Raw genomic sequence first — 15042 nt, 5'->3', positions numbered from 1 at the left:
GAAGTTTTGTTTTTTTCGGTGTAACCCTCCGCCTGCGGTAGAAGTGTCGAGGCTAGGAGAGCCACCATTTTGAATGTCTGGTCTGTTCCTCCCTCCGTCGCAAATAGAGAAGATTCCAGCTATTTTCTGGTATCAATACGGCTAGTGAGTATAACATTATACAACTATGTCAGTTAAACAGATTTGTTTATTTGATTATAGCTGACAAATCAGCACGACTTTGTCTTAAACCGCGGTGACAATAATCCATGTTGGTGCTACAGAGGATCGGAAGTGAGGCTGCGCTAACCAGCCAGTGTACGGTGGGGGGTTGTCTGTCATAGAAGCGTTAGCCTGGTGTCGGCTAGCTGGTATGCTTACCTGATCTGTACTTGTGCGATCTTTAACCTTAGAAATCTGTTTTTATACTTAACTTTTACTTGCTTATACGCCTTCAATGTATGTCAATATTGCATTTGGTTATTTGCTGTGTTACTCAAACGAGATGTACCGGTAGGTATGTAGGAAAGGCAGCTATCTAGTTAACTAATCCTACTAGCTAGCTAGCTAACTTGCTAAGTCAGTGCGATGAAGGCCTCTTCGCGATTGCGTAGCTATCTAGCTATGCACTATATGTTCACTTGCTAAAAGGGTTTACTTATGTCTGAGAAATTAGGCTGTAATTGTGCCATGTTCGCCCTGAAAGGCCTCTGCTCGGACGTTAGATTGCTAGCTTGTTAGTGCCAATGCTAACTAGTGGTAACGTGACAATGCATAATATATTTGACAGGTGTGGTTAAAGGTTCGTAAAGTATTGCGTTGAAAAGATGACGAGCAATTTAACTATCTTTCTGTGGGCTTGTGATCTACCGTAGCAAGCTAACCACCCTACCCAGCTAACGCTACTGGCTAGCCAGCTACTTGGTATGCAGAATGTAGATATGTACCGACGTGGAAGTTACCTAGCTAACTACTGTAGCTAGCCAATTATGTTAGCTAAGTAGCTAGCTAATGTTAACTTAGTTAGCGCAATACCTTGATGTGTTCAAGTTGAACTGTAACGTATACCCACGCTTCAAATAAGTTGTGTGTTATACCTCGCTTGGGTGTAACTGTTGTAACGTTAGCTTTGACTGTTTCTACGTGGTTGTAATGAATTTAAGGTTAATAACGTTACTTAAACTAGCTATCTACTATGGTATTGTTGCTACTTAACGTTAACTAGCTAGTTACAATACTCACATACTGGTTGTGTAGGGAAGTTACATTGAATGTTAATATACTAACGTTATTATGTAAGTTGTTTACACACCTCGACAAGTGTCAATTCTCAAGTGTGTTAGCTAGTTGTAGCAAACCTCTAATTTCTTAAGTTGTGCCATCCTCAGACTTTTTAAATTAGTGGGTTATTATGCCACCTGCTTCACTTGTGATTATTAGACTATTTAGTACAGCCATTGGGTTTTTTATTTGAGCTTGCTTGCATCTGTGTAGAAAGTTCTTAAAATATTTGACTCCTTTTGAATTGTGATTTCCTGTTTCCCTTTTGCCACCTCTTCTGTCAGTCGATTCTCCTGAAGTCAACATCAGTGTCATATACTCAGATCGACTTGCTTTTTCATTGCATGTTCTTTGTATTTGCATTAAACCAGCTGACAAGTGCCCATGTTTTACCTGCATTTTCAGCCTATTCAATGAAGGCTTTCTGACAGTACACACTTTTATTGGTAGGCCAGTACTTGGCTAAACCATGTAGGTCAATGTTTTGTATAAATGTACTGTCATACTACTTGCAGAATTGTTTTTAGGTTGGAATGGAGGTAGCAGCCTGCTGTAACACTACCAATTAAATATCCCGGTGAGAGCTTGGCTGAGCAGTGACAACAAAATGAGTGTCAAAGAGAACAATATGCTGGGATATTGTGTTGAAAGGAGTGCTTCCTCTACAATGTGGCTTTGAATTGTTTCTGTAGCTTAATGAACTTCATCTGCATAACTTTGGGTAAGGAGGAAGTAAATTGTGGCACATACTCCTATACAGTTGCTGTATTATTGTATAGCGTCGGGGTTCTCAATTGGAAAGCGCCTCATTGATGGAGTGCGTTGTCTCTGGAGTCTGGACATTGGAAATAGAATAGCCTATGTCCCCAGTGGACTCAACCGTGTGTTGAGGTTGTTTTCTCTTACCACTGGTTGCTAGGCTCAGCAGGCTTGTGTATCTTCTAGAGTCTCAGGAGAGGAATGGGCAATTCCATTCGCTCAGGAAATCTGCCACAGCTGGTGTCAGATATGATCCCTTCTGTGGCTATATGAGGGTGTTGATAACAATCAATTTATCATTATTATTTCTTCCTTTATGCCCAATTTGTTCCCAAAGCAGTCTTAAGTAGCATGATCAGTATGCATGTGGAGGACAAGGGCCTAATTCAACTGGGACAGGAATAAGTTCAGGGGTGTTTGAGATCCACCCCCTCTAATTGATCAGGATAATGCCTCACGTCAGTCATTCCATTTGACAGCAATGTTTGCGTCACTTGGCTTGACCAAATGACAGTGTTGGCTGTCCAAGCTCCTGTGAAATATAGCGGGACTAAAATCTGTAGCGTGGCCATACAGCTGAACAGTACTGTTTTTGTCCTGGAAGAGTAAGTAAGCCTGAGCAAAGCGGATGTTGGTGAGTGCTTCTTTGGTGGTAGCTGCCCAACAGTTCAGCAAGTGCAAACTTTCTCCACCTATGGTCTTCCTAATCCATCTATTGTGCTCAACCCGTCCTTTCTGTCGAGACCAAATGCATCTTTTGTGCCAGCTTTTGGGGACATAATAAAGAAAAAGTTATGTCTTTCATGTTGTAATTAATAAAAGAATGTGTGCCTATAAAAGCTATTGTAACGTTGTAGTAGAACCAAAATTTCCTCAAAGTCTTTGTTAGTCTAGCAGACTGGATTTTCCATATCTGTTGTGTGCGCACACTTATGAGCACAGAGGCTGATTGGGGCTTTGGTTACTTGTCAGTCACAGGAAATATAAGCATTTGTTTTGCTCGAGTCATTAAGCCTAGGTGCTGAATGTGTGTTGTCATGATTCATGCATTTAAACAGATTGCTGGACTATAGGGTGGGAATTACTTGTTGCAGTTAATTGTAGTTTCTTGTGCTACCAGGGTAGCGACGGAGGTTGCTAATGCATTGTGCCTAAGAAGAACACCTCTAAGCCATGTACGATTTACCATGGGATCTCATCTATGCTGCCCAGTTTCAATTTTAATGGAAAGGAGGAAGTCCGAGTCCCCCTGCTCTTTTGGAATGTGCACTGACCTTCCATTGCACTTTGATCACTTGAATTCTTACATTATCAACATACTGGCTCATGCAACTATGTTCCTTTTTCTGCACCTTCCTTGTTCCATTTAATTTCCTCCAGACTCCACGGTAGGTCTGGGCAATATGGCCCAATTTTTTTTTTACAAACATATGGGCTATTCACAATGTACACTATATGACCAAAGGTATCTGGACACCTGCTCGTCAAACATCTCATTTCAAAATCATGGGCATTAACATGGAGTTGGTCCCCCTTTTGCTGCTATAATAGCCTCCACTCTTCTGGGAAGGCTTTCCACTAGTTGTTGGAACATTGCTGTGGGGACTTGCTTCCATTCAGCCACGAGCATAAGTGAGGTCGGGCACTGATGTTGGGCGATTAGGCCTGGCTCGCACTCGGCGTTCCAATTCATCCCAAAGATGTTCGATGGGGTTGAGGTTAGGGCTCTCTGCAGGCCAGTCAAGTTCTTCCACATGATCTCGACAAACCATTTCTGTATGGACCTCGCTTTGTGCATAGTGGCATTGTCATGTTGGAACCGGAAAGGGCCTTCCCCAAACTGTTGCCACAAAGTTGGAAGCACAGAATCGTCTAGAATGTCATTGTATGCTGTTGCGTTAATATTTCAATTCGATGGAACTGAGGGGCCTAGCCCATTGTTCCTCCATCCATTGTTCCTCCTCCGCCAAACTTTACAATTGGCACTATGCATTGGGGCAGGTAGCGTTCTGGCATCCGCGAAACCCAGATTCGTCCGTCGGACTGCCAGATGATGAAGCGTGATTCATTACTCCAGAGAACATGTTTCCACTTCTCCAGAGTCCAATAGCAGTGAGCTTTACACTAGAGGTCGACCGATTATGATTTTTCAACGCCGATACCGATTTATTGGAGGGCCAAAAAAAGCCGATACCGATTAATCGGACGTTTTATTTAAAAAAAATGTAAATATTTATATATGTATGTATATGTATGTATGTATATATTTGTAATAATGACAATTGCAACAATACTGAATGAACAATGAACACTTTTATTTTAACTTAATATAATACATAAATAAAATCTACTTAGTCTCAAATAAGTAATGAAATATGTTCAATTTGGTTTAAATAATGCAAAAACACAGTGTTGGAGAAGGAAGTAAAAGTGCAATATGTGCCATGTAAAAAAGCTAACATTTTAGTTCCTTGCTCAGAACATGAGAACATATGAAGCTGGGGGTTCCTTTTAACATGAGTCTTCAATATTCCCAGTTAAGAAGTTTTAGGTTGTAGTTATTATAGAACTACTTCTCTCTATACCATTTGTATTTCATAGACCTTTGACTATTGGATGTTCTTATAGGCACTTTAGTATTACCAGCCTAATCTCGGGAGTTGATAGGCTTGAAGTCATAAACAGCGCTGTGCTTCAAATATTGTGAAGAGCTGCTGGCAAACGCAGGAAAGTGCTGTTTGAATTCATGTTTACGAGCCTGCTGCTGCCTACCACCGCTCAGTCAGACTGCTACATCAAATCAGAGACTTAATTATAATAAACACAGAAATATGAGCCTTTGGTCATTAATATGGTCAAATCCGGAAATTATCATTTCGAAAACAAAACGTTTATTCTTTCAGTGAAATACGGAACCGTTCCGTATTTTATCGAACGGGTGGCAACCCTAAGTCTAAATATTGCTGTTACATTGCACAACCTTCAATGTTATGTCATAATTATGTAAAAGTCTGGCAAATGAATTATGGTCTTTGTTAGGAAGAAATAGTCTTCACACAGTTTGCAACGAGCCAGGCGACCCAAACTGCTGCATATACCCTGACTCTGCTTACAATGAACGCAAGAGAAGTGACACAATTTCAGGCACCACATTGATGCAACGCAGGACAAGCTAGTTAACCTAGTAATATCATCAACCATGTGTAGTTAACTAGTGATTATGTTAAGATGTATTGTTTTTTTTACAAGATAAGTTTAATGCTAGCGAGCAACTTACCATGGCTCCTCGCTGCCTGCACTAGCTTAACAGGTGGTCAGCCTGCCACGCAGTCTCCTCGTGGATTGCAATATAATCGGCGTCCAAAAATGCTGATTACCGATTGTTATTCATCATGCTCGGCCATGGAAACCCACTTCATGAAGCTCCCGATAAACAGTTATTATGCTGATGTTGCTTCCAGTAGCAGTTTGGAACTCGGTAGTGAGTGTTGCAACTGAGGACAGATGATTTTTATGTGATACGTGTCCCATTCTGTGAGCTTGTGTGGCCTACCACTTTGCGGCTGAGCCGTTGATGCTCCTAGACATTTCCACTTCGCAATAACAGCACTTACAGTTGACCGGAGCAGTCTAGCAGAGCAGAACATTTTACAAACTGACTTGTTGGAAAGGTGGCAGCTTATGATGTTTCCATGTTGAAAGTCACTGAGCTTTTCAGTACAGGCCATTCTACTGCCAATGTTTGTCTAGGAGATTGCAGGCTGCGTGCTTGATTTTATACACCTGTCAGCAACGTGTGTGCTTGAAATAGCCGAATCCTCTAATTTGAAGGGGTGTCCACATGCTTTTGTGTGTATATATAGTGTATATCTCATTTTTTTTTTTTTTTTTTTTTTTTTAAATCTAAATAAGCTTTGCTATACAATTAAAGGTCAAACAGTCAGCAATAATCTAATGAATTGAGGGCTTGTGAAGTTACCTAGGCTACATTTAAGCCTTCCACAACCACAAGACCCACTAATTATTTTGTAACAATAGTTTAACCTGCTTTTTTGCAATAATCAGTAAACTGGCTTTCAAGTCTATGAAAATGCAATTTTTTATTATTTTTTTTACAAATTGAACTTGAACCAATTATAATGCACAAATCACTAATAATGACACTTCTTGTAGCAAGCATTATAGAAAATTAACAATCTCTCAAGCGCAAGCTCACGTGCCAGTGAGTAGCCAGCTAATTTCTATTTGAAGTTTAGCCAAATTGGATCTATTTGCTAGTTAACAAGGTAGGACAGTTGAATTGTTATGAACACACCCTTCTGTCCATCTCTAGCTGTTTGGACAGTTTGCTAGCCTGTCCACTTTGTTCAGATGTGTTAATCAACTGTCATTTTTTTCTCAATGAGAACGAGTTTGCCAATTCTTTATATAATTGTGTTTATTGCACATTTATAAAACGCATACTAGACTGCTAGTATGACGGTGTTCTGCAAAATTGCTGCTAGCGGTACAGCAATGCTGCGCGTGACAAATTGAGCCTTCATTTTCCAGAATCAATGATAATGGCTACTCCCGTTTTAGTGTCTGCTCTGCGCGCAATTACAAAGTGTATCGTTAAAGGGGAATTGACCAATTCTGTTGGACGAAACCTCGAATTGAAACCGCTTATCAGAGGAAGAAGTGATCTCTAATATTTGTTGTTGTGAGTGGTAGGGGGAGGGGCGGTGTGTGTGTGTGTGTGTGTGTGTGTGTGTGTGTGAGAGAGAGAATGGGAAGGTGCATACAGCCTATAGTCATTGCACACAGCAGAGAATGATGGAAACAGCCGAGACCAAAAAGACATGAGAACAAGCGGACAAACGCTCATAAAAATGAATAATGTATAAGAACTTGATTCTTGTGATAAAGGCATTTGGAATATCGCGCAAAAACATGCATGCAAATGAATTTGATCGCCCAGCCTTATTCCATGGTGCTGCTAACTCGACCTGACTTTTTTCTCAGGGGCTGCATGGGTGCATGCTTCTATACATGTATAACTATACGCTCACCTGCCAGTTTATTAGGTACACCACCCTGTTCCCGAAAATGGATCGATCCTACAGACAGTGAGTCACATGGCCGTGGCTTCCTATATATAAAGCAGGCATCATTCAGTTACTGTTCGATTGAATGTTAGAATGGGCAAAACAAGTGACTTGAGCGTTATGTGATCGTCGGTGCCAGGCGCGCCCGATCCAGTATCTCAGAACAGCTGCCCTCCTGGGCTTTTCACGCAAGGCAGTGTCTAGGGTTTACCGAGAATGGTGTGACAAACAAAAAAACATCCAGTCAGCGGCAGTCCTGTGGGGTAAAACCGCTTGTTGATGAGAGAAGTCGAAGGAGAATGGCAAGAATCATGCAGGCTAACAGGCAGGCCACAAACGAACAAATAGCAGCGCAGTACAATTGTGGTGTTCAGAACGGCATCTCGGAAAGCACAACTGGTTGATCCTCGTCGCGGATGGGCAATTTGTTGATGAGAGAAGTCGAAGGAGAATGGCAAGAATCATGCAGGCTAACAGGCAGGCCACAAACGAACAAATAGCAGCGCAGTACAATTGTGGTGTTCAGAACGGCATCTCGGAAAGCACAACTGGTTGATCCTCGTCGCGGATGGGCAATTTCAGCAGACGACTACACCGTGTTCCACTCCTATACGCTAAAAACAAGAAGTGGATCCAGTGGGCAAACGATCACCAACACTGGACAATTGATGACTGAAAAAACATTGCCTGGAACATGACTGCACGTTTAGTTTACTTGAGTGGCCTGCACAGTCCCCAGACCTCAACCCAATAGAGCATGTTTGGGATGAGATGGAACGGGCTGTACGCAGCATGACTGGACCGCCATCCAATCTGCAGCATCTGCGTGATGCCATCGCGTTAGCATGGACCAACATCCCTGTGGAACGTTTGACACCTTGTATAGTACCCCAAATAATTCAGGCTGTTCTGGATTGGTGTACGTAATAAACCTGCCGGTGAGTGTAAGTTAACTTAAATTCGGCACATCTTAGATAATTATATCCAGCTCAGGGCCCCAGCTATGCATTTGGTTTTCTAAGGGGCTAGATGTCAAGATAATGCTTGTTGGTTACAGCAGAGACAATCAATTCCCTCCTGGATTAAGATCTATGTTGCCTAAAAATATATATATATATTTTTTAAAGAAATATAACCATTTGTGTGCACTAACGGTAATACCGTATACCCTGGTTTTGGAAGAAGTCTTTGATGTGATAACATAACTGGTGTTATTATTGGATTGTCTGTAATCTGATGGTCCTTTTTGTGTGTACAGCCTTTATATTTTCCCTAGTTCTAAGAGGGTCTCTGCTCTGTGCATTCTTTTTTCAGTAACAGCGTCAGCTCTGAGGCGGCTAGATGCAGAAAATAGCTTTGTTCAGCAACTAATTACTGTCATCCCTCTTGCTGTAACTGCTTAATTACATTATCCATGCTAACAGATAAGAGCCCTGCTTCTTTTGAGATGGGAAGCCATAAAACACCTCTTCTCTGCATGCAGGAGCCAGCGGTAATAACTTTCCCTGTTTGTTCCTGGCATAGTGCGCGTGATGGATCCCCTGTTGTGGCGGTGGTGCATTAACACACACCCCTCTCACCAGGCCCTTCACTGCAATAAACAAGGCCTCCTCCAGACCCACTGCTGGTGCCAGGCCATTGACTTTGTTCAGCCTGCCCAGGGTTTCTCTTACATCCTCTGTCACTCTGCTGTGTCTGGCTGTAGTACTGTAAGTGTACACTTTCTGAACGTACCACACTAGAGGGTAGGCCGCAGTGTTAATTGCTTTAACTCAGGTGTTGAAAGTCAAACGTGTCATTGCTATAGGGGTTTCTGAAAGCAGGAAGTAGAGTTTGTTTAGCACACCCAATGACGACGTGCCTTTGGAATGCCGAGATCTGTTGCTCTTTTGTCGTAAGAGTCACATCATATGACTTGGCATCTGTGTTTCATGTGTAGTTATTACACATTCGTAGTTTCCCCTCAAGGGAGACCGCATATCCATGGCTCTGATTGTGCCAGTTTGTTACTTCTTTCTCTACTGAATCTTTAAAGCTAAAAGCCTATTGAGCAATTTTGTCACTATCTCTTAACTGCCAAGAGAGCAATCCTTCCTCTGTGTCTCCGGATTGCTCTCACACCACCACTGGGCTCATCCTCACTAGCAGACAATTCATGAAGGATTGTGATGCAGCTCAGTGCTCATGCACCATTTACCCAACGAATTCCTGCAGGGTTTTAACGCAGAGTTTCTAAACCCAGAGGCGCAACATCGTGAGACTTCGGGAACGCTTGCAGAACGGAACAAACAGACCAGGCCGTGGTTTGAGAATTCAATAAGGGAAGTGAAATTCTTCCTTGGTTGTTAATTTTCTCGAAGTCTAAAGGCATCCTAGATTATAAAAAATGTCCTAAGTAGTTGAACATGTTATTACTTCAACCTCGTGAAAGTGACAAACTGACACATTTACATTTTCGTCAAAAACTACGCAGTTCGGTGCGAGATGACCGTTAGAGAGATGACCGTTAGACCCGATGATGTGTTTCTACGCATGAGCTTAGTTAGCCAAATTTAGCTAGCCAAATTTTCCATGACATCGCCTACAAGTGTGATCGGGGAGAAGCAGTTTTAACCTGTCTTCATACTGTACTCTTGACTTAGTCAAGGTCTCATTTACCTGTTTGTATATTTGATCCTCTGAAATGGGCATGAGACCGATTTTAGTCAACTAGTGTATAGATCCAACATGCAGGCTTCCTCTTCTTGACCAGAGGCCACTGGATTGTGGTAGTTGTGTGCACATATAGACTAGGTGGTCAACCTGCTGTACCTTGCTGGCCTCTGTGGTGAATGTTATACAACACAGGAAGTCTACTTATCAAATGGGAAGTAGTACAGTGTATTTGTCATTATCATCTTGCCGCCTACCTATAAAAACAAATCCAATCCCTCTATCTCTGAGTCAGACACATTCAGTGGGGAGAACAAGTATTTGATACACTGTCGATTTTTGCAGGTTTTCCTACTTACAAAGCATGTAAAGGTCTGTCATTTTTATCATAGGTACACTTCAACTGTGAGAGACAGAAGCTAAAACAAAAATCCAGAAAATCACATTGTATGATTTTTAAGTAATTAATTTGCATTTTATTGCATGACATAAGTATTTGATCACCTACCAACCAGTAAGAATTCCGGCTCTCACAGACCTGTTAGTTTTTCTTTAAGAAGCCCTCCTGTTCTCCACTCATTACCTGTATTAACTGTACCTGTTTGAACTCGTTACCTGTATAAAAGACACCTGTCCACACACTCAATCAAACAGACTCCAACCTCTCCACAATGGCCAAGACCAGAGAGCTGTGTAAGGACATCAGGGATAAAATTGTAGACCTGCACAAGGCTGGGATGGGCTACAGGACAATAGGCAAGCAGCTTGGTGAGAAGGTAACAACTGTTGGCGCAATTATTAGAAAATGGAAGAAGTTCAAGATGACGGTCAATCACCCTCGGTCTGGGGCTCCATGCAAGATCTCACCTCGTGGGGCATCAATGATCATGAGGAAGGTGAGGGATCAGCCCAGAACTACACGGCAGGACCTGGTCAATGACCTGAAGAGAGCTGGGACCACAGTCTCAAAGAAAACCATTAGTAACACACTACGCCATCATGGATTAAAATCCTGCAGCGCACGCAAGGTACCCCTGCTCAAGCCAGCACATGTCCAGGCCCATCTGAAGTTTGCCAATGACCATCTGGATGATCCAGAGGAGGAATGGGAGAAGGTCATGTGGTCTGATGAGACGAAAAATAGAGCTTTTTGGTCTAAACTCCACTCGCCGTGTTTGGAGGAAGAAGAAGGATGAGTACAACCCCAAGACCACCATCCCAACCGTGAAGCATGGAGGTGGAAACATCATTCTTTGGGGATGCTTTTCTGCAAAGGGGAAAGGACGACTGCACCGTATTGAGGGGAGGATGGATGGGGCCATGTATCGCGAGATCTTGGCCAACAACCTCCTTCCCTCAGTAAGAGCATTGAAGATGGGTCGTGGCTGGGTCTTCCAGCATGACAACGACCCGAAACACACAGCCAGGGCAACTAAGGAGTGGCTCCGTAAGAAGCATCTCCAGGTCCTGGAGTGGCCTAGCCAGTCTCCAGACCTGAACCCAATTGAAAATCTCTGGAGGGAGCTGAACGTCCGTATTGCCCAGCGACAGCCAAATATTAAGTTCTGCTTTTCTGATGTATCAAATACTTATGTCATGCAATAAAATGCTAATGAATTACTTAAAAATCATACAATGTAATTTTCTGGATTTTTGTTTTAGATTCCGTCTCTCACAGTTGAAGTGTACCTATGATAAAAATTACAGACCTCTACATGCTTTGTAAGTAGGAAAACCTGCAAAATCGGCAGTGTATCCAATACTTGTTCTCCCCACTGTATCATTAATGGGGTGAGATTATATGCTTGTGTCTAATCATTTAATTCTGATTGCATCCTCTCATGGAGCAGCGTTCTTGTTAGAATGGGAGTACATTAGTAACATCATAGAGGCACGGTACTGTGAGTTCTCTTGTTTGCCAGGTCTGTACCTGGCTGGTGTTTTAGAAATGGGGCACTGTGCTCCTATTGTTATTCCTTTGTGTGGCTGCATGTAAATACTGGAGAATGTAATCTCATCACCAAGCATGTGCCCCTTCAATATTTAATCACCCTCCACTGGTTTGAAACCTTAGTGTTCTCTTCACAAGCTTCTGAGCAAGGAATTCTCCACTTCCTTGTCACATTTGAGGCTGTACTCACAGAACAATGCTAATTTGCTATTCAAATGTTTTTCATTACATAGGCTACCAAAAAATACCATTTACAGGAGTATGCATTTATCTTATAGAATGAATGAGCACCCATGGCTTCATAATGATAACCATAATGAGCTAGACAGAAGTGGTGGTCAGGTGATTTTACTAGCCCCCCATCTACATGCACTTTAACTCAGAAATGCATACAAACAGACACTCTGTGGACCCACCATCACCCCAGACATTTTTCTTTCATTCGTGTTAATGGATTTGTCCTCTATTTACGGCTGTAGTAACGCCTTAAGCAATACAAATGTTGGAGAAACAAATAAGTTACTCATATTATTGTCATTTTCCCCCCCATACTTTCATAATGACATACTTTCACCTACCGGCTGTCAGATTAGAATATGACTTTGCAGTAAGAACACCTGTGCCAAATGTTTAGTTTCTCTGTGTTTTCCAGAGGATGCCAGCGCCGATCAGACTGCGGGAGCTGATCCGGACCATCCGGACGGCTCGGACCCAGGCAGAGGAGCGTGAGATGATCCAGAAAGAGTGTGCTGCTATACGCTCGTCCTTCAGAGAGGAAGACAACACTTACCGCTGTAGAAATGTGGCTAAGCTACTCTACATGCACATGCTGGGCTACCCAGCGCACTTTGGGCAGGTATGTTTAAAAAGAACACTGTTCTTAATTTATTAACCTAATGTCTTGTTGTTTCTGGCAGTGAATGTGTCTCTCGCTGAAGAGCGCAGTTTTGTGAACGGATGACTACAGCTCAGCGTTCAACACCATAGTGCCCTCAAAGCTCATCACTAAGCTAAGGACTCTGGGACTAAACGCCTCCCTCAGCAACTGGATCCTAGACTTCCTGACGGGCTGCCCCAGGTGGTAAGGGTAGGGAACAACACATCCGCCACGCTGATCCTCAACACAGGGGCTCATCAGGGGTGCGTGCTCAGTCCCTTCCTGTGCTCCCTGTTCACTCATGACTGCATGGCCAGGCACGACTCCAACACCAAGTTTGCCGAGGACACAACAGTGGTAGGCCTGATCACCGACAACGATGAGACAGCCTATAGGGAGGAGGTCAGAGACCTGGTCGTGTGGTGCCAGGACAACAACCTCTCCCTCAACATGATCAAGACAAATTGTGAACTACAGGAAAAGGAGAATGGAGCACGCCCCCACAGGTTGAGAGCTTCAAGTTCCTTGGTGTCCACATCACCAACAAACTATCATGGTCCAAACACACTAAGACAGTCATGAAGAGGGCATGGCAAAGCCTATTCCCCCTCAGGAGACTGAAAAGATTTGGCATGGGTTCTCAGATCCTCAAAAGGTTCTACAGCTGCACCATCGAGAGCATCCTGACTGGTTGCATCAATGGCTGGTATGGCAACTGCTCGGCCTCCGACTGCAAGGCACTACAGAGGGTAGTGCGTACGGCCCAGTACATCACCGGGGCCAAGCTTCCTGCCATCCAGGACCTCTATATCAGGCGGTGTCAGAGGAAGCCCCTAAAAGTTGTCAAGGACTCCAGCTACCCCAGTCATAGACTGTTCTCTCTGCTACCTCACGGCAAGCGGTACCAGAGTGCCAAGTCGAGGTCCAAAAGGCTTCTTAACAGCTTCTACCCCCAAGCCATAAGACTCCTGAACAGCTAATCAAAGGGCTACCCAGACCCCTCTTTTACGCTGCTGGTACTCTGTTTATTATCTATGCATAGTCACTTTAACTCTACCTACATGTACATATTACCTTGACTAACCGGTGCCCCCGCACATTGACTCTGTACCGGTGCCCCCTGTATATAGCCTCGCTTGTTATTTTACTGCTGCTATTTTAATTATTTGTTACTTTTATTTTACATTTTTTACCTAACATTTATTTGTATTTTTTTTCTTAACTGCTTAAAGCATTGTTGGTTAAGGGCTTGTAAGTATGTGACAAATATAATTTGATTTGATGAGTTTTGTTTTCCAGCTGGAGTGCCTGAAGTTGATTGCGTCCCAGAAGTTCACTGACAAACGGATAGGGTACTTGGGAGCCATGTTACTGTTGGACGAGAGGCAGGATGTCCATCTACTAATGACAAACTGCATCAAGAAGTAAGGCAGGCCAAAACCGCATTGGCTCAAACACACTATCCTGACAGGAACAGCTGCTGATTTGTAGTGTGGGAGTAGAGATAAGAGCTGTGCTGCAGGAGGTGGTGATGTGCACCAACACCAGTGTTCTGTTACTGCCAGAAATGTTACTCATGAGTGGTGCTCTCGCCAGCAGCGTGTGCTTCTGATGTTGGATACGGAAACAGCCCCATAACCTGCCGGACCAGCTGTTGCATCTTTTTCTCTATCTCTTGCTCTCGTGCACATTTTTCTTCTTTCCTGTAAACCCCGCTCTATCCTTCGTCGTCCATTTTACCTACCTCTTCCTGTTTCTTATATTTTTTTCTTTCCTCTTTCTCTTCTACCTATCAGCGCCATCCTATATTTCTGATCTATTATCTCCCTATAAACGGGGATACAGCCACATTCCAAAGTTTAGGTTGAAAACAAAAGGCATTTGCCATTAAGAACCTTAGACTTTGGAATTGTCTGCCAGAGATCAGGCTTGAAGATTCAGTGCCTGTTTTTAAATCCCTTTTGAAGACACACTTTTATAAAGATGCTTTTAATTAGTTATCTTTTTTCATTCTCCTTCCTCCTGTCTATATTTCTTTGTTAGTACTTTTATTTTATGATGTGAAGCACTTTTACTTTATACGCTATATAAATAAAGTTATATTATCTGCTATCCACTCATTCTTCCCCCTGTCCTTCCTCAGTGATCTGAATCACAGCACACAGTATGTCCAGGGCCTGGCCTTGTGCACTCTGGGCTGCATGGGCTCCTCAGAGATGTGTCGAGACCTGGCTGGAGAGGTGGAGAAGCTGCTCAAAACATCCAACTCCTACTTGAGGAAAAAGGTACCTCATTCTCACCTAGCCCACATTCACTCTTTACAAAGAAGTGTTAGTCAGGTGATCAGTTTAAAGTTCGTTAGCAGACCTGCCAACCTGCACTCGTTTTACGTAACATGCACACAATTTGAGGTCGAAGTATGCTGGTACGAAGAAGTACCCCAAAATACGCTTCTA

General features: G+C 43.0%; 1 protein-coding gene across 2 annotated transcripts in view; it reads left to right on the top strand.

Moving 5' to 3' along the window:
• The first annotated feature begins 11 nt into the window (after positions 1 to 11).
• Positions 12 to 15042, top strand: part of LOC139576049 (AP-1 complex subunit gamma-1-like) — a 32125-nt gene continuing 17094 nt past the window's right edge. The window contains exons 1-4 of one of the 2 annotated variants that reach the window (XM_071401665.1): positions 12 to 144; positions 12362 to 12565; positions 13886 to 14010; positions 14730 to 14871. In XM_071401665.1, the coding sequence (XP_071257766.1) occupies positions 12365 to 12565; positions 13886 to 14010; positions 14730 to 14871 (468 nt within the window). In that variant the 5' untranslated portion in view covers positions 12 to 144; positions 12362 to 12364. Of the gene's footprint in view, positions 145 to 236; positions 351 to 12361; positions 12566 to 13885; positions 14011 to 14729; positions 14872 to 15042 lie in introns of those variants that run through there. The other variant, XM_071401666.1, reaches the window with a different exon arrangement.

Source organism: Salvelinus alpinus, chromosome 5 (genome assembly GCF_045679555.1).
Source record: "Salvelinus alpinus chromosome 5, SLU_Salpinus.1, whole genome shotgun sequence".
NCBI lineage: Eukaryota > Metazoa > Chordata > Actinopteri > Salmoniformes > Salmonidae > Salvelinus > Salvelinus alpinus.
This window is presented reverse-complemented; position numbering and strand designations above follow the sequence as displayed.